This window comes from Taeniopygia guttata, chromosome 9 (assembly GCF_048771995.1).
Source record: "Taeniopygia guttata chromosome 9, bTaeGut7.mat, whole genome shotgun sequence".
Lineage (NCBI taxonomy): Eukaryota > Metazoa > Chordata > Aves > Passeriformes > Estrildidae > Taeniopygia > Taeniopygia guttata.
This window is the reverse complement of record NC_133034.1, coordinates 21,525,747-21,551,986: the sequence shown is the minus strand read 5'-3', so window position 1 is coordinate 21,551,986 and position 26,240 is coordinate 21,525,747. Positions and strand designations below refer to the sequence as shown.

The 26,240-nt window shown below is 42.3% G+C and overlaps 1 protein-coding gene across 2 annotated transcripts in view; it reads left to right on the top strand.

Moving 5' to 3' along the window:
* The window catches only part of FNDC3B (fibronectin type III domain containing 3B), a 187,165-nt gene that overhangs the window by 119,915 nt on the left and 41,010 nt on the right, over positions 1-26,240 (top strand). For both annotated transcript variants that reach the window (XM_072933671.1, XM_030279927.4), the window contains 11 exons: positions 5,302-5,456; positions 7,627-7,686; positions 10,415-10,553; positions 10,878-10,931; positions 18,524-18,648; positions 20,931-21,105; positions 21,737-21,823; positions 23,432-23,570; positions 24,110-24,181; positions 24,684-24,802; positions 25,858-25,963. In XM_072933671.1, coding sequence (XP_072789772.1) covers positions 5,302-5,456; positions 7,627-7,686; positions 10,415-10,553; positions 10,878-10,931; positions 18,524-18,648; positions 20,931-21,105; positions 21,737-21,823; positions 23,432-23,570; positions 24,110-24,181; positions 24,684-24,802; positions 25,858-25,963 — 1,231 coding nt within the window. The remainder of the gene's footprint in view (positions 1-5,301; positions 5,457-7,626; positions 7,687-10,414; positions 10,554-10,877; positions 10,932-18,523; positions 18,649-20,930; positions 21,106-21,736; positions 21,824-23,431; positions 23,571-24,109; positions 24,182-24,683; positions 24,803-25,857; positions 25,964-26,240) is intronic.

Below are 26,240 nucleotides of genomic sequence, written 5' to 3'. Positions count from 1 at the left end.
TAGCAGATTGCTGCCACTAACTCATTTTACTGGGATATAAATCTCAAGGATCTTTTGTGTTCATGGGTGTTTGAGGGCTCTGCCCACACCAGGAATTGCACCAGTTGTCTGTTTCCAGAGGACAATTCCCAGTATTCATACTGTAATGGGGAACTCAATGCACTGGGGTGACTTGCATAGCTCTTACCCCCTCTCCCCTGGGTTTGACTTTGTCATGAGCAATTTATGTCTTTAATCATGATTAAATCAAGCTAATTCTATTATTCAATGGCAAATTACTATAGTCTGTGTTTGTCTGAGCCATAAAAGCCTGTAAATTATGATGGAATTGAATCACCCTGTAAATAACTCTAATGCTGAGTGTGTGACTGCAGTCAGGTGAGGTTATTGATAAATCTGGTTGTAAGCCCTTTTCTAGTTGGGTGTGTCAGGTGAAAGCCAGAGGAGCACTGTGGCTCTGAGTGGATGGTCCAAGCCAGCGCTGGGAGAAGCAGCCATGGGGATCACCTGAGTGTTACTCACTTGGTCAATAGCCACAGCCAGGTGCTTTTGCAAAAATCCAGAGGGCTGACAAGAAAAATGTGTTGTTTCATACTTTTATCCTTAGAGGGAGGAAGAGAAGCTGTTAGAGCAATTTGCAGGATTCTGAGATCTGGACAATTAAATTCATGGTAACCAGAGCCTTTAAAGCAGAAAGAAAAAAAAAAAATTTTTTTCTTTAATCATGGCCAAAATAGGATTTAAAAAAAATCCAAATCATGGCAAATGCTGGTTCAATAATAATATTTACTGAGGCAATGTTGGAGATTATCTATTCTCTCTTTGTAACTTTGACATTTGTGAATAATTAAACTCACAGGACTCTCACAAATCGTGAATTGCTGTGAATGATTCTGTGTGTGTATAGTCAATATTACATCTGATAGAAATTTATCATATTATGCATAAATAGTCATCTTGGTCATGTTTCTTGGTAAATCTTGTGCATGTACAAGTGAAAAATAAAAAAATGTAAAGGAAAAGAACACAGTGGTGAGTCAGTGACAAGTGGGTGATGCTGTGTCTGCAGCACATGGATTGGATTTGTCCAAGTGGGCAGCTCTCTCCATCCATGGGGGGATGAAGAGACACTATCACTGGGAGGTGTCTGGATCACACAGGTACTTCTCTGAGTACAAAATATACACTGTTTAAAAATTATTACTTCATGGAAGGTCTTTTTTCAATAATAGATGTTGTTACCTGTTTGAGAGGTGTGCAGCTGAGCTGTAAATTTAATCAGAGCTTTGTCTCTTTAACAGCCAGAATTTTAAAAAGCACCTTTTGCTTTTAATCCCCCATGGTTTTGTGTCAGCTGAAATATGTTTTTAATTCACGTTATCACAGACAAAGTAATCATTCTCTGAAACAAATACCTCGGTGAGAGAGGGAAACTTGACTCTGGGTTTGTGAAGTGGCTGCATCTGACAGCCAAGGGGCTTGGGGGGACATCCCCCACTGTGGGGCATCACCAGGGCTCTGTCAGACCCCAGCTCAAACATCAGCCTGGCTTTCCAAAAGGCAGCCTGCTCCTGCTGACTCGCTCTGCAGAGAAACTCATATTTAATCACTGGGGTTTTTGCCTAAAATTGCAGGATTAGAGCCATAATTTAAAAGCAGAATCTCTACCCAGTAATAACTGTGAATTCATTTGACCCCCAAGCCTTTCAAACCGTGCCCTTGAGGGAGTAAATGAATGTTGCTTGCAGTGTAGTTCTCACACATACAATGAGCCCCGAACCACACGATGCCTGTGAATGCTAACCCGGAATTTGAAAGATAATGGAAGTTGTACAGAAACATTTTTCATTACCTGAAAGACGGGAAGGGCTGATACTCATCAGTCTTGTAACCTTATTGAAGTGGTGCAGGAGTTGGATTCTTTCCCAGGGGCCTTTATGGAATAATTATTTACACCGCCGAGTTTTGATGGAGCAGAAAGGAGGCATTTACTGTGTAAACTGAGAAGTTTTCAGAAACTAATTAACTCTGCTTTTCAGCAGACGTACAGAACTCCTTGTGGGAGAATCTTTTGTTAGGTCTCAGCTAAAAGGCTGAGCCAGCCCTCTTCAAAGCAGCACAGTGATTTTGGGGACAGATGAGACAGGCTGGGGGAACTCAGAGGCAGCATGAAGATTTACCTGCCCAGCCTGGGAAGAGATGCTCTGGCTGCTTATATTTTGCCAGATGGAATTAGTGCACTGTGAACGAACAATAAGCTGGTTTTAAGTGATGGTGAAGTATTTCTGTCTGCAAGTCCAGAAGGGCCATGCCCACCCTCGTGGTGGTAGCTGGGCTGCTCCTTACAGCCTGGAGAGGGCTGGTGCAGGTCTGTACCTTTGGAAGGGTTTTTGTGTAAATTGGGGAAGTTGGAGGTAAAGATACTGAACTGTTTTACAAGTGCCTGCTTGTTATTCTCAACATGTCAAAACCTCATTTATTTAACTTAGTTTTTTTCACAGCAAAGCTAGTGCTTCCTGCTCCAGGTAGGAGTTCCTTGGTAAACTCAGTGGTGGCTTTGGCCATGAAAGGAGATACTGGCAGGTGACTGTGATATGGTATCAGCCTGTTGGTCAGGGAGCAGCAGATAGGTTTATCTCCAGCCGCACAAATAAATCCATTCCCAGCTGACGTGCACAGCCCAGGGAAGGAATAGATTTGCCTTTTCTGACTTATCTTGCAGACAGTGACCCCTCACTTGCTTTCCCGGACTTGCTGTGTGTGCTCAGTGCAGCTAAGCCTGGTGTTTAACCATTTCTGGTGTTTATTTTCAAGCCTGCAGCAGCAGTTGCTGTGTACCTACGAGCTCCAAGGCAGCCAGCAGCCACTCTGGGTGCTCCTTCCCTCTGAAATTAATGGTGTAGTGCAGCAGCTTAGCAACTGGGTTTGGACTTTTATCCTCTGCTGCCTTCAGAAAAATAGCCTGACAGTTTCTAGCAGTTAGCCCACAAGATACTTTCTCTTATTTTAAGAAACCCAAGCCCTAACTTTTTACAGATTGCTGAAGTTCATGGAGGGCCAGAGTTTTGCTGTATGTGGAATATATACGTGTGTCCTTGGGAGTAGTCATAGAGAAAAACATTTCAATAGAACATTGGCAGGATATTGTGCCTCCAGCTCCAAGTCTGTCTGAATTTATGAAAAACAATTATGCAAGCGTATTTCCATAATAAAAGAAACTGCATGTTGATGGGCTGAGCTGGCATACTAGTAATGTCTGTTAAAAAAACCTAAAATCTATTTGGATCTTGTTAATCAGACTTTTGATCAAAATATTATTTTAAATGCAGATTTTTAGCTCTTACGTATCTTTGCTACAATTTCATTTACATATGTGTGTGTATACATATATGTGTATATCTCAAAAAATTAACTTATTTGTCTTACTTGAATCATTCAAGATGCTTAAAAGGTATCTTATCCAGTATCAGGGTTAACTGCTCCAAGATTTTAAAATAAACATTGATTTCATAGTATCAGAAAAATACGATAAGAAAATGCCATGAAAGCAAGAAACATCATGAAAATTCATAAAACAATTTGCACATCCATGTTTTTTACAAAGAAAGCTTGATGGTACTTAAACCTTCTTGCCTTAAAACTTATTTTTCACATTAGCTTGAGCAAAGGTTTTCTTATTTTGGCAAGTCTTAAATGTGCTGCTATAAATTAAAATCACTAACTTTTGAGATCATGGCGTTTATGATGAGACATTTCATGGTGTCACCTACTTGTCAGGCTGTTAAAAATGGATTTATGACTTGCTCAGAAAGAATCTGGTTGATATATGGGTATCAGACACAACAGTTTCAGTGCTCATCAGCTGGAAGAAATGTGTTTCCACACCAGAAGGTAAATATTCTCCATTATATAAAGATATCCAGAAGCTGGATTTGTAAACAAACAGTCCCTGAAAGTCGATTTGTGATACTTCATTCCCAATTTGTGGGTAAGGGGTTTCACTTGTCTCAACAAAAGTTAGGAAATGTGTAACTGAGCACCTGCAGCATTCATGTTACACCTTCTGAAATAACAACATCTTGCTCCTTGTGTTGCAAAAATCTGTCAAAATTATAGATGCTGTGAAATTTGTTTCAAAAATAAAGAAAATAAACCCTCAGTCTTTAATTCCTCCATATGGAAGCTAACTAAAAAATATTCTTATATGTTCACTACAGTTAAGAGGGAAAAACACCATTATTTTCATCAGGAAAAGTGGGGAGTTGGTGGCAGAGCATTTGAGTTTTTGGAGGCTTTGAGGCTTCCCTGGGATATTTTAGCAGGCTAGTGTGAAAATGTGCTGCCTTTCCCAGATAACCAGTGCAGCTATTACTTTTTATTTATTTTTTCTTGTGAGACAGTGGCAGGGGGGATTTTTTTATTCTTCTTTCTTGGCCTGATAACAAGGCTGCTCTCTGGGATGCTGCTGCTGCCTGTGTGCAGCTGATGTGCCAGTGGCTCTCCTGGTCAGCAAGGTGTTGCTGGTTCTGCAAGCTGCGTGAGCCTGGCTCTCCAGAAGAATACAGTGGCACTGGTGGGGTGATAAAATTGGTTTGGTGCAGGAGTTTGAGGTACTTTTTCCATGCTTTATTAAAAAAGATTACTTACCCCTCTGCCACAGGGTTGTTGCACGCAGTGGTGACTGCAGATCACACACAGCCCTTCTATCAAGGCAAAAAGTGATTGATTTGCAATGTAGTTTTTAACTGACAGGTTGGACCTCTATTACTATTTTCCCTTGTGATTTTGAGCCAGCATAAATTTTCATGTTGAATTGGGTTTTTTCTACTGACTTGCTGTTGAATTATTGTGGTTTCAAGTGGCAAGAAAGAACGGGATGACTGAAAAAGCCATCAGAGTTTCATTGAAAAAGCTCCCCAGCAATAACTTCAGAAAAATAATTGTGTATAAAACCATCTATAGGTTAAAGTCTTCGTTTCACTTAATTCCAGGTCCCTTTTGGGAATGGCCACAGCAGCAGGTACCTCCAGAGGCATCCTCTGCTGGATGCTCAGACAGTGATGAGCCAGTTCCCTGCAGGGGAACCTCTCTCTGTATTCCTTATCTTTTAGAGATCACTTTTTGCCATGAATCTGTGTTTTTGTTTGTGTTGTTGATCATTTCTGACCATTTACTTTTCAACTCTAGCTCAGAAATTTCCATTTTGCAAGAAATTGACTGTGAAGATGCAAGCAAAAAGCAAATGCTTACAGAACAGTGGATTTTCCTTGGATTTCAGATTAACTGATGGTTCTTTTATAGGTTACAAATATTCAAGCAAGAACAGTTTTGCTTTCCTGGTCTCCTCCCCCTGGCCTTCTCAATGCAGATAGACACAACGGTTTGCCTTACACCTGTACCTACGAGGTTGCCTTATCAGATAAAGGGAGAGATGGGAAATACAAGATCATTTACAGGTAAAAACCAACATTTTTACACTTTTTTTGTTTCATTAGGAGTAAATCCTCTGAGCTTTTCAGGTTGTATCCTGGCATGGCCATCAGCCACAGGAGAAAGGCACGTTTCCTCACCAGAGGAGCTTGCAGGGAGCTGGTGGAGTTCATGTCACAAGGTCCCTAATTGCCACCCCAACCCACCTCCCCGGCACGTGGCACATCCTGCCTGCGATGCCATCGCTCCCATTGCCAGTGAAAAGGTTACTTTTTCTTCTATGCTAAATGTCAAAACCTTTCGTGTACACCATGCAGGCAGCAGAGCTGCCTTCCTAATGGGCTAATTTTGTGTGGACTTGCAGAATTTAGAGCAGTAAAATCTTGTTCTTTCAGCTAACGAGAAAAATGCGAGGGCTTTGGTGCTTTGCAGTGTCTTAGATGAGCAGAGGAGGGAGTGGGGCAGTCAGTAGGTTACAGAGGCTCCCCAGAAAACCCCAAATACTTGGCTCTCAGCAGGCTTCAGTAAAAATTCTGAGGGATTTCTCTGTGTCTCCTTGCAGTGATCCTCTGAGCTCATTCTGTGATCAAGTACATATGGTGTTATGCCTTTCTTCTTCACTGCTAATGACGTCTAGGAAAGAGAATTTGGAGATGTGACCTTGGCTATTGTGAAATAGCTAATCCTTCCCAAGTCTCATTAAATAAAGTCCAGGTGATAGAGCATTTAAGGAATTACCTCTTGAGACCAAGCCATCTCCTTTCTTAAGATGTCCTGTGAATTAGGGTATTCCTCTTGGTATGCTGAAGGCAGCTCTTGGATAATAAAAAAGGGTGTATTAACCAGGGAAAGGCTGCCTGATTTTACTATTTTCTGGCATTTACAGCAGCTGTTTGTGAGCCAATGTGAGCATCTCCATAGTCAAGTGTGTGCTGCTGAGCTTCTAAAGTGGGAAGGACACTTTCTAGTACTTCTTGTGCTTGATGGCTGCACATTTTCCCCTGGTTATGAAATGTTGTGCATCTGTTTTAAAGCTGCTGGTGGTGATGTGTCTCCTGCTGCTGGCCAGAGTGCAGCCTTCAGCTTGATGTGGTATGTTCCATCAGGAGCAGCAGTAATTGATATTACTATAGGCAAAAGAGAGTCTGCAATGTGTTGAATACATTGTCTTTGGAAGGAGGTGCACTCATTTCAGAGGGGAAAAACTGGATTTGCAGAGCATTCTATTATATGAAATAAAAAATAGAAGTCTTGCTGGTGGATTTCTGGCGACTCAGCAGGCGTGTGCTTTCTGGTGGATTTTCTTCTATTGATTTTGAGACATCTCCCTGTATTTGTCCAGCTAGCTATGAAATATTTCTTTATGCTAAATTGAGAGCTTTCTTGTTTCCCATATTTTAATAAAATCATGAATAAGCCAAGCTTTTACATGAGAGGGTTATTACTTATTAAGCACTGACCCGTACCTTAATCTTCACACATTTGGCAGCACATGACTGAGCCCAGTGTTCATTTACCAGCAAACAAGCCAGAAGGAAAAAGAATAGCCCTAACTATGTTGGGCTATTGAAATTATGTTGGGCTTTTGAAATTAATAGATTGTGTGCTGGTTATTTCTTAAAATGTCTAAACCACTTTGCTTTAAGTTTTCTTGGTATTGAAAGAGAGCTGGGTCCAGCTGTTTGGGTGTTAATTAAATGTCTCCTTGCTGTGGTGCTCACAGGGAGCGTGGTTCTGGAGGAGAGAGCAATAAGTGAAGCAGTTGTGCAAGAAACTGTTTCTTCCTCTGACGTTCAATAGGTCACTGTGTATCAAATATTTTGAATAGGGAATATGCAGAAACTACAACAATTATGTTTGGGTTTCGCTCTTTTGGGCTCTGGGAGGGTTGAAAACCACAATGAGCTTTATACAAATATCAGCAGAATATAAGATAGCATTGAAATGAAGCCATGTATTTAGTTTATTGAATAAATTGGTGTGATAAATTCTTCTGTGCATTTGGAGCTTTATGAAGTTTTCAAGAAATGTGAAGTGTGTTGACAAATTGTTGGTATATGGCTTGCTACTGTTTCTCTTCGGAGGGATTATTTTTCTTCTTTCAAATTATATCACTGGAAAATCACTAGCTGTGCTAAGTGGGATATTGCTTTTCATAATTTATTGATTGGTTTGGTTTGGATTTCTTTCCTACAGTGGAGAAGAATTAGAATATCACCTGAAAGACCTTAGGCCAGCAACAGATTATCACGTCAGGTGGGTTAGCATGTTTGAATGTCACTTAAATATAAACTCTTCAATTACATGAAAATAAATGTGAAAGATTTTGAAGTAAATATACAGTGTACCTCAAGAATTTCATGGTGACCTCTGTAGTTGTGTTTTTCAGGGATTTCTAAATATTTTATCATAGATTTTATCTTGGACTATGAGAGTGTTTTTTGAACTGTCTCTTTCGTTGTGTAGTTGTCATTGCTGTAAGAGGCAAAAAGAAGTTTATGATTTGTATTTCTGTATGGATAACAGGCCTGGAAGTGCTTATGTATGAAAGTAGGGTATCTGAGGTCATGTAAAAATCTTGACTCAAGCAATTGGTGTTTCTTCAGTTCCTGTAACATGAACACTGGAAGTACTCCACAATTTTTTCATGAGTAGGTCATGCTTTGGGATGTAAAGCTGCTGAATAGAGATCCATGGTGATACATAGTAACTTCAGCATTTATTCCAAGAAAAAAACAGATTCACGCTGAACTGAGTTGATATTTTCATAACATATTTCTCTTTGATTCTGAAGGTGTGTTTTGCACATTTATTAACTATTAACGCATTTTAGTTTTGTTCTCTGATGGCTTTAACACTGGTTACCCGCTCATGTTGCTTTTTTTTAAAGACTTTATTTATGACCCAAGGCTTTGAATTTACATCCTGTTCACTTACCCTCAATATCCTTTTAAAAAAAAAAATCCTTTCACTCTTGTCTATTGTTCCCTTCTGTTTTTCCAGACAAGGGCTGGGCACACTGTTTCACATCAAGGTTGCTCCTGTTTGTAAAACTTTAAAGAACAAACACCTTGCTTCTGGACTCTAAAAAAAAAAATCCAACACCATAATATGTCCATCTATCTCTGCTACTATAGATCCTTTTTATTTGTAAGGATTGTTTCTAGTGGAGCCCTGAAATGAACTTTTCAAGTAGAAACACAAGACGAGAAGGAACTTCTCATAAATGAGGAAAAGATGCAGCTCCCACGTGGGGCAGGAGTCTTGTCCTTAGCAGCAAAGGGATGGTAACAAGGAGAAGGTTGTAAAACACTACTGAGCTTCCTTCTGAGCATTAAACATCTCTTTAAAGACAAATTCAGACACCAGAGAGGTCACCATGCACAGCTGGGCTGAGGTCTCAGTCATTTTTAGGGGTGTTGTGGGTATTTGCCCCAGGTCCTGGCTGACTTCTTCCTCTCTACCTCCAAACCTTCACCTTCTTGCAGGTTTGCCAAAGTACAGGTTGTTTGTGAGAAGTTAACAATGAATTCTGTTTAAAGAGGAGTGACTGAATGCAAAAGTCAGCAAAGCACTGTTTGTAGTGGAGCAAGCTGCCACTGAAACAGTGGCTGTTTGCTTTCCACCACAGGTTTTTAAATTCTTTTTCCTTCTCTGAAACTACGTTATGTATTAATGACTGTAAAGAAATAAATCTGTTGAGTAAAGAAATTTATGGGGCCAGCAGTTACTGGGCAGATCGCCTTGGGTCTCCTTGACCTTGGCAGGATCTCTCAGGGCTTTGTCTCTGCTGGACAAGGAGTTTGTGCTCCTTGCTGCTCTGCTGGGCCCTGGGACAACCTGGAACAACCTGGTTTGCTGTGAACCAGCACCTGCTTCCCTTCAGGTGTGTTGTTGTGGTGCCCTCGGAGCTGGCTGTGCTCAGGGTTTCGGTGGCTTGCAGGAGATGCCCCTTGAGCTGGTTTTCACACGGTTTTATTTCCCCTGTGGGGTGTGTTGGATGCCAAGCCACGCTCATTTCCAGCACACACATGTGCCACTTGCCAGATGCAGACTCAATTAATTGCATTTCTTTTTGCTCCTGCCTGCTAACAGGTGATGTGTAAAGCAGCACCAGATCTCATCTACCTCCCCCAGAAGGTTTGATTCTATGTAGGTGGCCATTGTGCATGAATTACTCTTATCTACTGAAAACAAATTTAGAAATTGCCCTTTCTTTAGCTCTGCATTCAAGCACACAATAGCTACAGCCAACTGAGAGGTCATTGTCTGGTCATGGCCTGAACTTTTATTTGAGTAGAAGACTCCCAATTTGCACTTTCTTTTGCTGCACGGAAAACGTGAAGGGGAAAAATAACATCATTACTTTTTCAGAGAAAATCACCTCGTGAGGAAGTGCTCAACTATATCCCATTTGCTTTCCCATATTATTTGTTATTGCATGTTCTACGCTGACGTATAGAGGATTTGCCTGAAATCAAATTTGCTTTGAAGGTTTTTAGTTAATCACAGCAGTATTGCTGGCCTGTGTGAGTTCTAGTCCATGGAAGCCCAGTAAATGCTGATACCTGAGTTATGTAGGAGATTGTACCCATGGAGGGAGACCAGCAGATACCTGCACTCAACATGGTACCTGTGGATCAAGTGTAAACCAGGCATTAAAGTTGATACCCTTTTTCCTGTTGTATTTCAAGGAGGATTTTTCCACAGTGTGTGGAAGCCTGGAAATAGGCAAGGAAATATTGGTGGAAAGAAAAGATAATGGAGATAACTCAGTGGTCCATGGGAATATTTGCACAAAACACTGTTCCTCTTCTGCTGTACATTTTTTTTTGCATTCTTGTGTAAGTGAAGTGAAGTTAGGATAGCCACTGGGCTGTGATCAGTCTGTTATTAGTGGATGCTTTGGTGGTCAAACACCGTGGCCAAGGCAGTGCCCCTGTAAGTGTCAGCACATTTATAACCCGTTTCAATGCTGTTCCAGGGTATATGCAACGTACAACTCAGTCAAAGGATCCTGCTCAGAGCCAGTCAGCTTCACCACTCACAGCTCAGCACCAGAGAGTCCCTTCCCACCCAAAGCCTCGCACAGGACCAAAAGCTCCTTAACCTTACAGTGGAAGGTAGGTAACACTTGGTTCGGGCAAAAGCAGGGAAAAAGTACTGGCAGTGAGCATAAATGTTGGAAATAATTGAAAGTTCAGACAGTCATTTTGCAGTAAGGGACTTCAACTTGCTCTACTCTGACAAATCCCTTCCTGTGCACCAACATGACTTTTAAAATGTGTGTGTTTCATTTTGTCCAGCTTCTTCCCGGCATTCCTTAAGAGGTTGCCAAGCCATGTGCAAAGCTTTGGTTTCACTTGAAAGTGTAGTCATTTGCCTGGGGGAGGTGAAGCCGTTTTCTCTTACTCCCCAAATCACCTTTTGTTTATTTTTGTTCATAGGCACCCATTGATAATGGCTCAAAAATCACCAGCTACCTTCTGGAGTGGGATGAGGTGAGTAGTAACTAGTTGAGATAAATATACAAATAAATGGCAGTCAGACTTTACAAGGATTTGCTGAGTAAAGAAAAGTAATTAAATACAGGAGAAAGTAGAAATGGGAAAATGAAATCCTGATGGCATTAGGTAAAGAGTTGGAAAGGTGAAAGAGGCAGTGGGGGGAAAACTTTCCATTCAGTCTATTTTATATAGAAACAATGTTCGTTTCTGTACCCTTGAAACCTTTTATCACTCATTTGGTGTCATTTATTGGTTAATTAGCATTACTTACTATTTAATTACTTGTGATGTATCTTACAGTTCTTTTCATGATCTCTTTCTTCCGCTGCTGAGTGCAGAATAAACTTTTTCCTGCCTTAGAGGAGAAGAGTCATGATCCTGCAGACCTGTCCACAGAGAATGTACTCAGGGCCAAAATAAGTGTCCTTTGTGTAGTGGCAATTAGCCCCCTTCCAGGCACAAAAGGAATTAAGTTTTCTTCTGAATATCTTCCGTGGTTATTGAGCGCTGGGCTGCTGGGAGAGTGCCCTGAGAGATGATGTGCAGGATTTGTTGGGGGTGTGTTCTTGTGAGTCCTCCCTCTGTCCCCTAATTTCTGCTCCCTTTCCTTTCTGCAAGTCACATTTCTGCAGAAAGCATGAGTCAGGGAGTATTATCTCTGAAGGAAAAGAATAAATACTGGGTGACAGAAAGGGCTTGGACAACATGTAAATAAAAGTCACGAGTTGGGAAATGAAGGGTGTGAAAGGGTGTTTGGTTGTAAAGTCTGAGAAACATCTCTTGAGGTCTTTTCTAGTCTAAAAATATTCTAAAGGGAGTATTCTGTTATGAATAGTTTCTCACCATGGCATTAGTAACACATTTCTGCTACATGTTGGGTGTTTGGAACCTCTTGCTGTGCAAACATTTGTTGTGTGCACTGTCACAGCTGGTGGGGTCTGCATGATGAGAAACCCTCAGAACCTGAGCTAAAGTTGAGCAATAGCTTCAGAATGACTTGCTGTCCCTCTGCAGATAGTGGAAAGCCAAAGCTTGTCACTGAAGAAGGGGAAAGGGGGAGTGTGAAGTCTGGGAAAGGAGATAAAGAGAGATTTCTCCAAAAGGATGGGCCAGGATGATCCTGTTAGACCCGTGACACCTTGATTGTGCACTTGTGATTTCTTCCAAAGCTTCCAGAAACCTGGAGCTGAAGGAACTGAGCAGCACAGAGCAGTGGAAACATGGATGATTCCAGCCTGCAAAGGAAAGGGAACCGACAGAAGGTCCTGTCAGAAGAAGGACCATCAACAGATAATTAATACAGTGCAAATACTGTAATGCTGATTTTGACTACATGGAGCATAGGCAGACTTTTGAATATATATATAGGACAATTCTAAAATCCTTCTGTCCTTCAAGCTACTTTTATCTTCAGAAAGAGTGGTAATGACACCCATTTTTCACAGAGGAAAAGCAGTTTGGTTTAGGGTAGTTTAGCTATCAATGGGAAAAAATTAAGGCATCCAGATTCTCTTAGTCTACCTGTTTTAATTACCTTGTTTTCTCAGTAACAGCCCTGAAATCTGAGATTATAATGGATAGCTAGCCAGCACAGATGAAAGAATAATGGCCCTGCACAAATTAATTTGGTGCATCTCCAGTGGTTTGACAGTACTCCTGGCTGAAATGTAGGTGTCAGGTTCTGAGACAGTTAATGCCAAAGGTGTAGCTTCTCTAAAAAATTTTTAGAGAGAGATTTCTGTCTCTTATCTCTCTTATCAGAGACAGAAATGCAACTTTAGGCCACTGAAATGAAAGCCTGCTATTAAAGCTTGTGAAAGGAAAGATCTGAAGATGCAGGCTGGCTGTGCCTGGGTTTGCAGGAGCCTCATCAGATGCAGTGGTGGGCTGGCAGGATGCTGCACTCAATTCTCAATTCTGGCACCCAGAATTCTGGAATTCTGGCACCCAGGTACAAAAGAGAATTCACTTGCAGTGCCCTGCAGCCTCGAGCTTGGTTCTGTAAACTCCCCATAAGCAAAAGCACTGCCTTCTCCACAAGGCCACGCTGTGTCCTGGAGAAATCAAGGAATACATACATCAAGGCACAGGAGAGGGCTTGCCAGGCAGCAGTGAACACACTGCCAGATCTCAGCTAGAGCAGCATTCATTAGCTGTGAGGCACAGGGTAAAATATAAACACGGGAAAATCAGCGATCAGAAGGAAATTAAATCGTGGCTGCAAAGCAGAGAGGGCTTTACAAGAGCAGAGAGCAAGAAATCTGTCAGATGATAAAGGTGGAAAAACACCCTGAAGTTGAGTCCCTTCCTAGGAAGGCATGGTGTGGAAAGCCCTGGACACGCTCATGGCACACAGGTCCTGGAAGGTTCTTGTGCAAAGGCTGCACAAGACTGGAAACAAAGCTGGCATCAGCCATGGGAGGTGTGGAGAGTGGTGGAAGCATCCAGGCAAACACTTCCAGTTGTGTCCCAGTCACACCAGTGTGTTCCTCCAGCTCAAGCAGAGTACCCCTGCAAGGGAGGGGCTCCTGCAGCCACTTTGTGCTCCTGGCTGGGAGGTCACGGATGTCTGTCTGTCTGTCTGTCTGTCGGACAGCCCAGAGTGTGTCAGGTGCTCAGCAGTATCTCACCTGGCTCCTCCTGTTTTTATGGGGTAGAGGAGGAGTTTGTAGCATCCAAAGTGCCTCCAGGAGTGTAGGTGGCATCACCTGTGTGTGCAGAAAAGGAATTGTGGCTGTAAAGCTGCAGCAGAAGCGCTGTGTTTACAGCCCAGCATTAGGTGAGGTTGGAAACTCTAGAGGGTTATACTGATTAATATGTTGCTGTGCCACCCTACCCAGCTGCCGCTTCAGTTTACTTCTGAGGTTTGGGGTTTTTCCTGACCTGCAGACTCTGAAAGGTTGTTAGTACATAAAACTGTTCCAGTTACCCTACATTTTTCTATCCCAGTTTGGATTAAATGGTTTGTAATGTGACTGGTGCTACATGCTTAGTCAGGAAACACAAATGCTTTCCCTTTACTGGTCCAAGACTTTGAATTAGAGTTGTCATACCTTGCTAATAAACTGTTGCCTATTAAAATTCCTGAAGAACTATGAAGGATACTTAATTCTTTAATAGGAGAGTAAAAGAGAACTTGAGCAAATTGTCACTCAGATACACTGGAAAATTTCCACTGACTCTGAAGAAGTAAGGATCAGCCCATGTCTCAGGTATTCTGGATTTCATTGGGATTGGAACATGTTTTCACCACAGGTGCATTAATTCTCTGGCAATAAAATTAATTTAAATTAGTAATTAATGAAAACTTCACCTTCTGGCTCTTTTGCTATAAACTTTGAACCTAAAAACCTGAACTAATCAATTGATGACTTGGTGCCAGGATTGATTATTCATGGTAAGCAAAAAGCTAATTGGGGAAAAAATAGCATTAAAAATATACCGAACAGAAAACATGACTGTAAAGGAGGTGATGCTCTCCCTGATACCAGCATTCATCAAAATCAGTAAACTGTAACTGCACTGAAAAATGCTGCTGGCACTGCTGTAAGAACCAGGCCTTTGTTGCTAATTAGATGTGAAATGCTTGTTGTGTGATTAAGTGGTGGTAAATAAATGTTTCTCTTGAGTATGTGGATAGCCAGAGTATCCTATTCATTCTTGATGGGAAAGGGCAGGAATGTTCCTGAGCCAGACACAAGGACATCCCTCTCATGCAGTGTGTGTCCCTGTGTAGAGCTCAAAACAGCTTTAATTCTTACCCAGTAAGCAGCTCATTTTAATTTGAGAGAGAAGGAGACTGATACAATACCACACTATTTAATGATTTGATGATGGATAGTTAATAATGAAGTTTACATAGAGATAAATGGGGATAATTTTGTTCTGACACAAAGTTTTAAGCTCCTTGAGGTAGCAGAGATATGCTTGTTTATGCCATCTGATAATGTGAGCCAGGCATCTCAGTGCTGATCCACCAGAGTTGGGTACAGGGCTCTCCTTGTTTGTGTTTGTTCACTTACCTGCCCTCCAAGTTTGTTCTGTGGCTGTGCCACTCTTGTGAGACGTGCAGGAGGAGAGCCTTGCATAAAATTGGGGTTTGTGTATAATTTAGGGATGTTTTGTAGGTCCCTTTCTGCCTTCTGTGTGTTTGTGTGTAGAGACAATTCATTACTTGCATAACTGGCACAGAAAATGCTTTGCAGAGATCTGAGGGTGTGTTACACTAATTGTTGACAGTTTGCTCCGCAGCTCCGTGTCAGATTGAATTTCAGTCTGTTCCTTTTTATTGCCAGCACGACCCAAACACAGAAGCCAATGCTGGTGTGGCCACAGCAGATGTCAGTCCTGCATCCTGGTCACAGATGTGGTGCTGAGCACTGCTTCAGTTGTGTGCAGGACTGTGCTCCATCCCTGCCCTGCTGGACCTGCAGTGGCCCCTTCCTCCTCCTGTGTTTATTTACTGGGTCTGCCGCAGGGAACTCACTCAACAAAACCCATTTCAAATCCCTTCTTCAGTAAATACACTCTCCAAAGAAAATCAAGCACCCTGTGTTGAGTGAGGGTGCAGCTTGAAATATTGCTGAAATGGCAGGCAGAGCTCTAAATTGTGTTTAAACACTGTGTTGGAGCGTTGTGCAATGCAGAGTGGATTTGTGGATTGTCCTTGGTTCCTCAGACAGGGTGCTGATGGTCCAGCACAGGGTGGGCTGTCCTGGACAAGAAAAGGGAATCCAGGCTGGAGAAGGCAGGAGAAGACTTCCCCAGGCTGGGGAAGTCTGACAGCACCCTCCCTCTGAAATCTGGGGATTACAAATCCTTGCAGAAATGATACAGTGTATTTTGAGCAATTTACGAAACCTTATTTGAAGGATTAAAAACTTGGAGTGTACAAAGAATAGGAGAAGGATTCTGGGAAAGCTGTAAGACTCTTGGGTGGCAGCCAGTACCAGCCTGCCAGTTGTTCCTGTCTATAATTATGCCAGCATTAGTGCTTTCATAAATCTTGGGAGAGAAGGAGCGGAGAGGCTATTTCCAGGCTATTAATGCCAGGATAATTAGAAATATCGGCCAGCCTCTCCAATTAGTGCCAATAGAATCCAAAATACCAGCCAGTCTGAGTAATCTGAATACCAGTTGGTCTCTGACTGAGTCTGGGGAATGTACAATACCAGTTTTGGAAGAGAAATATATACAGTATCAGGGTTTGTACTGTTATAAAGTTAAGGATACCTTAAATGTTTGGCAATCTTGGCAAAGTTTTAACCAATCGGACTGACAAATGAAAGTTTGCTTGGCCCATTGCTCTCAGTTCAGGCATTGTGGTATAGGTGAGATTTTCCATGATTTTGCTTTTTAGCCAGCATTGTTTTATTGACCATATGCTTAGCAATTGGTCACTTTGTTCTCTTGGAAAAAAAGCATAGGAGAATTATTTTTTAAAAGGCATTCTTAAACAGAAATCCAAAATAAATTAAATGTTTTCAATTATTTATAAGCAGTGAAGTCATTGAGGAAAAAATAATTTAAGACAACTCAACCTGTAAAAGAGAGTTTGCATAGGGGAAAAAAATCTATTTTTAGTAGTGCTGAAATGATGAATGGGTATTTCACTGAAACATAAGATTTCTAATTAGGTTTTTTATAGTGTGCATTTTAAATATATTAATGCTTAGCTGAGAAGTATGCTCACCTGTTACTTTTTTCCTAAATAAATTCTATCATAGAACTCTGTAACTAGGAATTCTATCATAGCATTCTATGGCTAGGGATTTTAGATCTGAAAAGATTTTCATGTACAAAATATTTTTGCTTTGGGTTTCGTGATTCTTTTCCAATTCCTTAATTTACCTTTGCTGTGCAGTAGTGCTACAGCTGGAGCAGTGGGTGAAGCTGAAGGGGATTGTGTGTAAAGGAGTTCTAGAACAAGTGTAGGCTCCCACTGTATAAATAAAAGTTCTGGCTGTTTGCCAGCGTGCTAAACATCCCTTCAGTGCCTCCACACTGTTGTGCTGTGCTGGAAATCTGTGTGGTTGTTTCTAGCCTGATAAACACATTCTGGGGACTCACTGCAAATGTTTCGGGGAGTTTTTCCTTCTGTGTCACAGTCTGAGGGAGAGGAATTAGAAATTGGCAGGAGCTGGAGAAATGAGCCAGTGAAAAATAAATGCATGTCCCACTCAGGCATTTTTGAGATCTTTAGTGGTGATGTTGAGAGCATGGAGGAGGATCAGTGTGTGGGAGGGCAGAGTGAGCCCAAGGAGGCACAGCAGGTGAGGCTGTTGGCCTCGGGGCAGGGGGGGGTGTATCCTTGTAAAAATGGTGCAAAATTTAAAATAGTGAAAAATTTAAAATGGTACAGACACGTGCCAAAACTAGTAAATGGCTTTTCAGTCAGAAGAAGTTGCAGAGATGGGCATAACCCTGTCTTCTGCACATGCTGGAGCTCATGGACGTGCTTTGTCAGGCTTCCATTCTGGTGGGCTTTTGGGTACTTCATAATGTAATTGTCCAGTAATTTTGTATTTGAGTATTGAAATACTTTCGATATGATATGATATTATATTATTAATTAAAATATATATGTATTTGAGTATTGAAATACTTTCAATAATTGAAATACTCCTTTCAGCTGTTTCAGTACTGGTAGATATTATTTTTGAGGAGCTGAGCAGTCTATGCCCCTTCCGAAAGATTTCAAACTGCCTGTTTTCCATGTGGGGCCTAAAATGAGTCCAGATATTCCCTGCTGCTTTAGGGTCTCTGTCCTGTGAACAGCTCAGCTTTATTTCTGCCCCAGGGTGTACCAGGCTGGGCTGCATTGATAAGGGTTTGGTTTTGTTTTAAATGTGGTGGGGCCAGGGAGAGTATCAGCGTGCTCATACAAACCAGTACCTGAGGAAGCATTTGGGAGCTGGAGAAGTGTCTCCATCCCCTCTGGGCTGCTGCTTTGTGCTGTCTTTACCAGGATGGATCATTGCTCCTGCTCACAGTGGTGTGAAGCTCCCAAAAACCATCCCTCTTAACAAAGTTCCAGACTTCCCCAAAAACGTTCACTGCTCACATACCCTGTGCAGGCCGGGCAGTGGGGTGGGTGCAGAGCCTGGCACGCTGCATGTTCCTCTGGGATGAGGGAATTTTGTCCCAGGCAGCTTCCCTGGGCGTGCTGGACCGTGGGGAGCGGGAGCCCTCTTGTGGGATCGGGAATTGCTGAGACAATCCCAGCCAGGGATGCTCGGCTGGAGGACAGAGCTTGCAAAGTGTTGGCTGCACCTTTCCCATGCTCCTGTGACCGAGCAGATTCAGAGATTCATTTAATTCATCATTTTCCCGCTTTTTTGGTCGTGAGCGGGATAAATTGAATTTCAAGCTGCAGCTGCAGCTGCATCTCACAACTCCAAGAAGGTGAGAAGAGGAGGGATCCGCCAGCAGGCAGGCTCTGTGTGATTTTCAGAGCACAGCAATGCTGTCAGCGCTTGTTTTTTATGAAAACATCTAATTCTGATACCATTAATGAAACAAGCTCATTCTGAAACGAGCGTGGTTTTGTTTCACAGCCATCCCATTACAGATTTCTCTCTTTCCAGGGAAAGAGGAACAGTGGTTTCAGAGAATGTTACTTCGGGAGCCAGAAGCATTGCAAGCTGACCAAGCTGTGCCCAGCTCTGGGTTACACCTTCCGGCTGGCGGCCCAGAACGACATCGGTACCAGGTGAGCTCCTCAGAGCACGGGAGAAAAAGTGCTGCTTGAAAAGTTCACCCATCAATGCCAGCATAAAGAGGGATTTCTGGGGGATTTTTGTTTCTTTTCTCTTCATGGTTTCTGAGTTAAATGTCTGGCATTTGCTCTGTTGTTAATGCTTCAAGGTAAGTCGTGCTTTCCTTGGTGATATCCTTCACCTCCCAGGGAATTGCTGTGCACCTTCAGCACGATGAGATCAGCCTGAGCAGATAGGCTCCTTTTGAGGTGTTAAATAGTGTTTTGTGGTCTATTGCTAATACGAAAAGAATACATCTGTTATGTAAAATTCCCACTAGGGACCTCTGTGAACCAAGAAAAACAAGCAAGGGGAAGCCGAGTTACAGATTTTGAAAGGAATCTTGATATATTTATTTTGCTGGTTTAAAGCAAAGCCCTTCTGTCTCTTTGCAGCAGTACAGTCCCTTCCTTCAGCACTGCAGAACTGGCTGATGGGGTGGGGAAGAAGGGAGGGACAGGCAGGACTGAGAGAGGGAAGGCACATCCAAGGCACTGAAAGATGGGGTTTAGCTCCTGCTTTTCCTTGCACACAGACTGATGCACTCACATGAAGATGGGTGAGAAATCAGACTTAGTTCAGTCCTCTGGGAGCTGCTGGGGAGCACTGGGATGAAATGTGCTGCAGCTGAGGGGCAGAGTGTGCCCAGAGGGACATTGTGCTGCTGGGGCAGTGTGTGCTCCTGTGCTCAGGCAAGCAGAGCAGCCCAGGAAAGGTTCAGCTGTGAAGAAGGCAAACATCCAGTGCCCTTGTGCACTCCTTTATTGTCCTCCTTAGCTAAACAGGATCTAATCATTATTACAAGGACACAAAAGAAACACCAGTGGTATATAACAATGTGTTTTGTGGAGGGAGACTCCTGCATTGTTCTCTCTTCCCAAACACAAGCCTCTCAGTAATTTATAGCTTTAGAAAGCTTCTTTATTCATGTTCCTGTGTTTTCCCTGACATGGGCTGAGACCACTCATGTCTGCACACAGTCCCTTTTCCCAGCTTCTTGCAAGATTAATTCCCTCCCCATTGAAATAATACTCAGTGTAGAGAGAGGGGGCTGAGCTGGACCTGCTGAGTGTAACTGGAAGGGAATTGGGTTTGTGCAGAGTTCCCAATTCTGGCATCTCTTTTCTTTGCCAGATTCCAGATTTTTAAAATATCTTAGTGCGTGTTTCAACACTCCTACCCCCCTTTTTTTTTTGTTTGTTCTCTTTCTCCCTTTTTTTCTCTCCCCTCAGGCTATTGAGGAAGGAGTGAGCTAAAAACTATTTATGGTCAGCTGCTCTGTGCTAATCTGTAAGATAAGACCAGCAACACATGCCTTATTTTTATAGACAGCACTCAAAATTAAGGCATGATAATGTCATCTAACACTTCATGTCATGAGATGGTTTTGGTTTGTTGTAATGCTTGTGGACTTACCATGTATGATGAATTTTGTCTTGTTTGGGTTTTAGGTATAGGTGTATTTAAATACAAGTCTATTTCAACAAATAGGTTATTTTTGAGAAAGAACATTTGGAATTAAGGAGATTTGGCTTTTTCTGTGTGTTAAGTTAATGGTGTGACTTTAATGCACAAAATATGCTTTGTACTTTGGAAACAGGTTTGAAAATTGCAAGAATGTTACCTTCCTTTGAGAGCTTGATCAGTTTTTAGAATTTGTATTCTGCACATCTCAGGTTCAACATCCAAAAGTTGAGCACTTGAGGCTCTGTTTCCTATACTTTAGTTTCCTTTTGTTAAATGAGATTTTCCTCCACAGTTAATACCAAGTTAATATTTTTAGGCATTCGGATATTTTTTTCTAATTATTATTATGCTGGTGAGATCTGTAAAAATGACTGTGAGGACACAATATGCTGCGTTTTTTTCTAGCCTTGGTTCTGGCATTTCCTTACTGGGTGTTTATCTTTTCCACCTGAGCAATTTGAACTTTGTCCAAACTCTTTGAAAATGTGAAATATTTCTCTAAGTACATTGATGTTTAGGAGGTTTAGGTTTCTTTAGCTTTGTGTTTTTGTGGTGGTGGGCTTGGGGTTTTTTGTTTTTGGTTTTTTTTTTCATTTGGTTTTGGACTTTTTTGTTGTTGTTTTGAGGGTTTTGTTTGTTTGGATTTTTTTGTTTGTTTGTTTTTGGGTTTTTTTGGTTTTGTTCTGCTTTGTTCCATTGTTTGGGGGGGATTTGGAGGTTTGTTTGTCTGTATTTAATATTCCTCTCTCTCTGCTCTGTCTCTGAGCAGTGGGTACAGCCAGGAGGTGGTTTGCTACACTGCAGGCAATATTCCTCAGACCCCTTCTGCACCACGGCTCATCCGAGCTGGTGTGACGTGGATCTCATTGCAGTGGAATAAAGTAGAGGGATGCACACCAGAGGAAGCGATTTCCTACACCCTGGAAATTCAGGAAGAAGATAATGTAAGTGCTGTTGCTATGAAGTGCATGACTTAAGCTGAGTTTTTATTTATTAATTGGGGAACACTGAGAAGCAGCATGGACTGACTGCTCCTTTGGAGGGCCTTCCAGGAGTCCTGGGTACTTGGCAGGGTGGAGCTCTGAGATTTGCTCTGCTGCACAGCAGAATTAGGAATCCTTAGCTAAAAATCTCTGCTGTCATCTCTGATTACTTGCAAAGCCACAGAGGATTCTGTGAGGTACAGGGCAGCTTGTCCTCAGCCAGGTCAGTCTGCCATGTCCTCCTGGCTGCTCCGTGGTGGGCTTGTGTTCTGTCATCTGTCACTTCCACTTCTCTTAGCAGGTTAAACTGCCACGATTGCTTTTGTGCTTATTGTGCAGCGAAATTACATTACTCAGGGCAGCTGCAATGTGTTTCTTCTAAAAAAAAAAAAAGTATTGTGGCCTTGCAGTTTAAAAACAGTAGTAGTAATAATAATTAATATTGTTATATCTATTATGTGGTTTTTTTTTTTAAGCACTCAGCTATGAAGCCCCTTTGCTATAAGATGTTGTAGGTACATACTTACACAGGGAACACTTTCTCAGACTCCTCAGTTTTTGCTGGAATTTGTTTGGTTTTGTATTTTTTTAGGATAGCGTGTTTCACCCAAAGTACACTGGAGAGGAGCAAGCCTGTACTGTGAAGAATCTCAGAAGAAGCACACAGTATAAATTCAGGGTAAAGTCTTTCCTCTTGTCATTGTGTAATGTTTTCTGTTTTGGGTTTTTTCCAGGCACTACAGGGATCCTTTAGTGTTCCCTCCAAAACTGAATCATCAAATTTGCTTTATACTGTGACCTAATATATGGAACTGTTAGTTGTATTTCTGCCTCTATCACACAGGAGATTTTGTTGCTCAGACTTTGGGGAACAACCACAGTTCTCAGTACCATGTGGGAGGATATTGTAAAAGTGTAGCTCAGGGTGTGAGGTGGTCATAGTTGGCTGCATTTACCTGGTCCCTGGTGACAAATCCCATCCCACTTCTGCAGAATGCAGCAAACACTGTCAGGTGCCCAGCCAGCACGGGGGCCTGTGTTCCCCTGGCAGCCACAGAATGAAACTTTTCTGTCTCAAATGTCAACATGGCTGGGTCTGGAGCTGGTTTTTAGCAGGTGTTGGTGTCTTCTCCTCTGTGGATGCTCAGAGCCCCTGAGGGATGCTCTGGAGTCCTGTAAACACCAAGTTCAGCATTTTGCTGTCTGTGCTGAGGTCTGTGATCACAGCACAGTCTGGGTGCTGCTGTTGAGGAGGAGGCAGTGGGGTTATCCAGGATCAGCTGTGGTGATGCTGTCCATCCATCCCTGGCTGTCCACTGCAGTGGCTCTGCAAGAGCTGCCACCCAGGCTGTGGTGTCCCCCTGGAGACGGCCAGAAGCTGTGTGTGAGGCCAGCACTGGGCTTCTCTAGGTCTTACTACAGCAGAAAGAAAAAATCATCGAGTCATAGAATGGTTTGGGTTGGAAAATCACCTGATTCCAACCCTCCTGCTGTGGACAGGGACACCTCTCACTAGACCAGGCTGCTCCAAGCCCCATCCAGCCTGGCCTTGAAGACTTCTGTGTGTGGGGCATTCACAGCTTCTGTGCCAGGGCCTCACCACCCTCACAGGGAACACTTTTCCTGCTCTCTGGGACAGAAGACCATGTGAAGTTGCCTGAACTACCCAAAGGATAGGGAAGTTTTTGTGTTGTCACTCTGAGATGATGCTTTTTAGCTTAGTGTTGCAAAGGCTGCTGTGGCTGGTGAGAGGAGAGAACCCTTAGTGCTTCTTTGTAGCCCTGCTTTCAAATTAAACATGGATTTTACAAAACTGCATTGATATCAGAAAAAATTTGTAGCCTGGTGTCACTGGCTACAGGCACAACTTTGATCTGACTTTTAATAGTGTGATTATTGATACTTTGAATTACTTTGTAAATAGCAGTTAGAAATACCTCCAAAACAAAAATATCAAAGTTATTGTTATGGTTCTCTTATTTATCTTTTATGAGAAAAATCCTGTGAGTTGACACAATTATTTTTAAGAAGTGACCTTTCTTTTTCTTTAAAGGAAAAATCAGCGCTGCTTTTATCTTAAACATGTCATGATCCATTGCTGATGGTGGGAGGGAAATCACTGTGGTTTGTAAAGAAACATCATGACAATCTAATATCTGTTATTACAATCCCACACACTTTGGGATGTGACATTGTGCTGAAAGAATTGCTGAAAGAAGTCTGATGCAGAGCTGCCAGAAGAGCAGTTGCAGTGAACAAGGGCAGACTCGTTGTGGTTTTGTTTCAGCTGTTTGCTTCCAACGTGGAAGGGAAGAGTTCTCCCAGCGAAGTTTTGGTGTGCACAACCAGCCCAGACAGGCCAGGACCTCCAACCAGACCCGTCATCAAGGGGCCAATAACAGCTCATGGCTTTAGTGTGAAGTGGGGTAAGCCAGCTCAGACTGATGTGGCAGAGCTTTTTTGGGGTCGTAAGATATTCAAATAAAATCGTGGAAATATGTGTTAGAGCTTAGATTTTTCATGCTCCTTCTCAGTCCAAAGTTGAATGTGTTTGGAGAACATGACAGCTTAATTTTTTTAATATTCTAAAAGGTGTGTGGAGACTCTTGTGTGTTCAGAAGCAAAAATGTTTTGTTTTTGATTAATGTGCACTCAAGTACATTTTCAGGCTTTTCACTCTCCATTTCATGTCCCATTGCAGCTTCATTCCAGCTGCTTCCTTTATTTGGGGCAAACCTCCACACAGCTTCCCTTTCAGTGCTTTTTCCATACATTTTGTTTGGATCATCATTATCCAGCAGCCTTAGTCTGATTCATGCTGAAAACAAATGTCTGTCACCCCCTTCTGCTGCACATAACCAGGTGTAGTTACTGTGGAGGAGTTTCTGGAGAAGGAGCTGGATCAGGATCAGGTTTCACAATTGTTTTGTCATCTTTCACCCCTATTCTTGTCTTATTTTTTCAGATCCTCCACAGGATAATGGTGGTTCAGAAATCCTAAAGTATCTGCTGGAGATTTCTCAAGGAAGTCCAGAAGGTAAACTTGAGACAAGTTGTCTCAATTTCAAAACACTGTGGCTACCATATGGGAGTCCTGACTCTTTAGGTTATTGTTGTTATTATCATTAAAGCTCTAATAATCTCATTGAAACACAATTATGTACTTTGCAGGATTCCTAGGTGAGCTGGGGTTGGATTCTGGGACAGTTTTGTAGTGAGTTTTTTAGGTATCCTCTTTTTACTAAAAATGACAGAATTTCAGGTTATATGGCCAAATCTAGAAATATTTTTATTTATATTTGTGTGCATATATTTGCGCATTTATACATTATATATAATAATCATATTTTTTTTATATTTGTAAGTATATGTATTTGCACATATGTCAGTGTGTTATGTCCTCAAGTGGGAAATAACATTCATAGTAATACTAATGATTTTTCTGAAATACATAATTTGTGGAAGATTTTCCTTTCTCCTAGACACTCCTAAATGTGTTGTTTTCAACTTCTTTAAACTTGGATGTATTTTATTTTTAGCAAACCAGTGGGAAGTGGCCTACAGTGGCTCAGCTACAGAATACACCTGTACTCACTTGAAACCAGGCACTTTGTATAAACTCCGGGCGTGCTGTATCAGCACTGGTGGACACAGTCAGGTGAGTATTATCTAACAACAGGGGCTATTGGGTTTATATTTTTCAGAGATCTGTCTGCTAATTTTGGTAAAATACTTCTGCTTTCCAAAGAAGGGGAATGTTTTCCCTGTAGCACAGTAAAACTACACTGATTGCAGTTAATCTCATGCTGCAAGATGCTGAGTTTTAGATTTCTGTGTGTACATAATTTCCTTTCCAGCAAGCTGCAATCTTGTGAGATTTGGTTTCCTCAGAACCAACCTGTAGTTGTTTATATTTACATTAGAAAAGACCATCATGTTTATCTGATGTGGCCACTTGTTTGAAAAAGGCCACAGACTGCCATGTGCTTGACCCTGTATTGACTGGAGATGCAGAAAGAGGTAGTTTGTTGTAACAATTCCCCTCTTTGATTTAAATTCAGTACCTATGCACTTATTCCTCCTGCTTTGATACATTTTTTTCTCATTTAAGATTGAGTACTTTAGGCCTTGACATTATTTTCAGAGGAAAATTAAAACAGAGAGCCCAGTATCGAGAACACTGATGAAAGAACTCTGTTAATTGTATTTGTACTAACATGCTTGACAGCATCTCCTCTCCTTTACTGTTTATATAAACTTCCATGAAGTGGAGAGTGTAGAAGACAATTTCTTGTGCTGCTCTGTAGCTGTGGCTCACTTTGAAGGTGGTGGCCATGCCAGAGGGTGACTGAGCTGTGCTCATGGCAGAGGTGACTGAGCTGTGATAATGCCCAGAGGTGACTGAGCTGTGGTTGTGCCAATGTGTAACTGAGCTGTGAATGTGTCAGGGTGTAACTGAGCTGTGATTGTGCCAGGTGTAACTGAGCTGTGCACATGGCAGGGTGTAACTGAGCTGTGATTGTGCCAGGTGTAACTGAGCTGTGATTGTGCCAGGTGTAACTGAGCTGTGATTGTGCCAGGGTGTAACTGAGCTGTGATTGTGCCAGGTGTGACTGAGCTGTGATTGTGCCAGGTGTGACTGAGCTGTGATTGTGCCAGGGTGTAGCTGAGCTGTGATTGTGCCAGGTGTAACTGAGCTGTGTTCTCCCCCAGTGCTCCGAGAGTTTACCTGTCCGCACGCTGAGCGTCGCGCCGGGGCCCTGCCGCCCGCCCAGGCTGCTGGGCAAGCCGAGGCACAGGGAGGTGCAGCTGCAGTGGGGTAAGCCAGTGCAGCATCCTGCTGCTCTAAAGCTTTGGTTCTGCTGCTGACCTTGAGCTTTTGTTTCTGCTGCTTGTGTCCTGTTCCCTGGGAAGTGCACAGCAAAGTCCAGTGGAGTCTGAGCAGGTCACAAGTGTGGCTTCTCACCAGGTGTGGTGGCTCAGTTTTGGATTTCTGAGCTCAGCTGTCCTTTAGGTCTTACTCTCTGCTCCCATATTATATTTTTTTTTAGCCCAGCCCCTCTCAGGGCTATTAAGTATCAGCTTCATTGGACTAT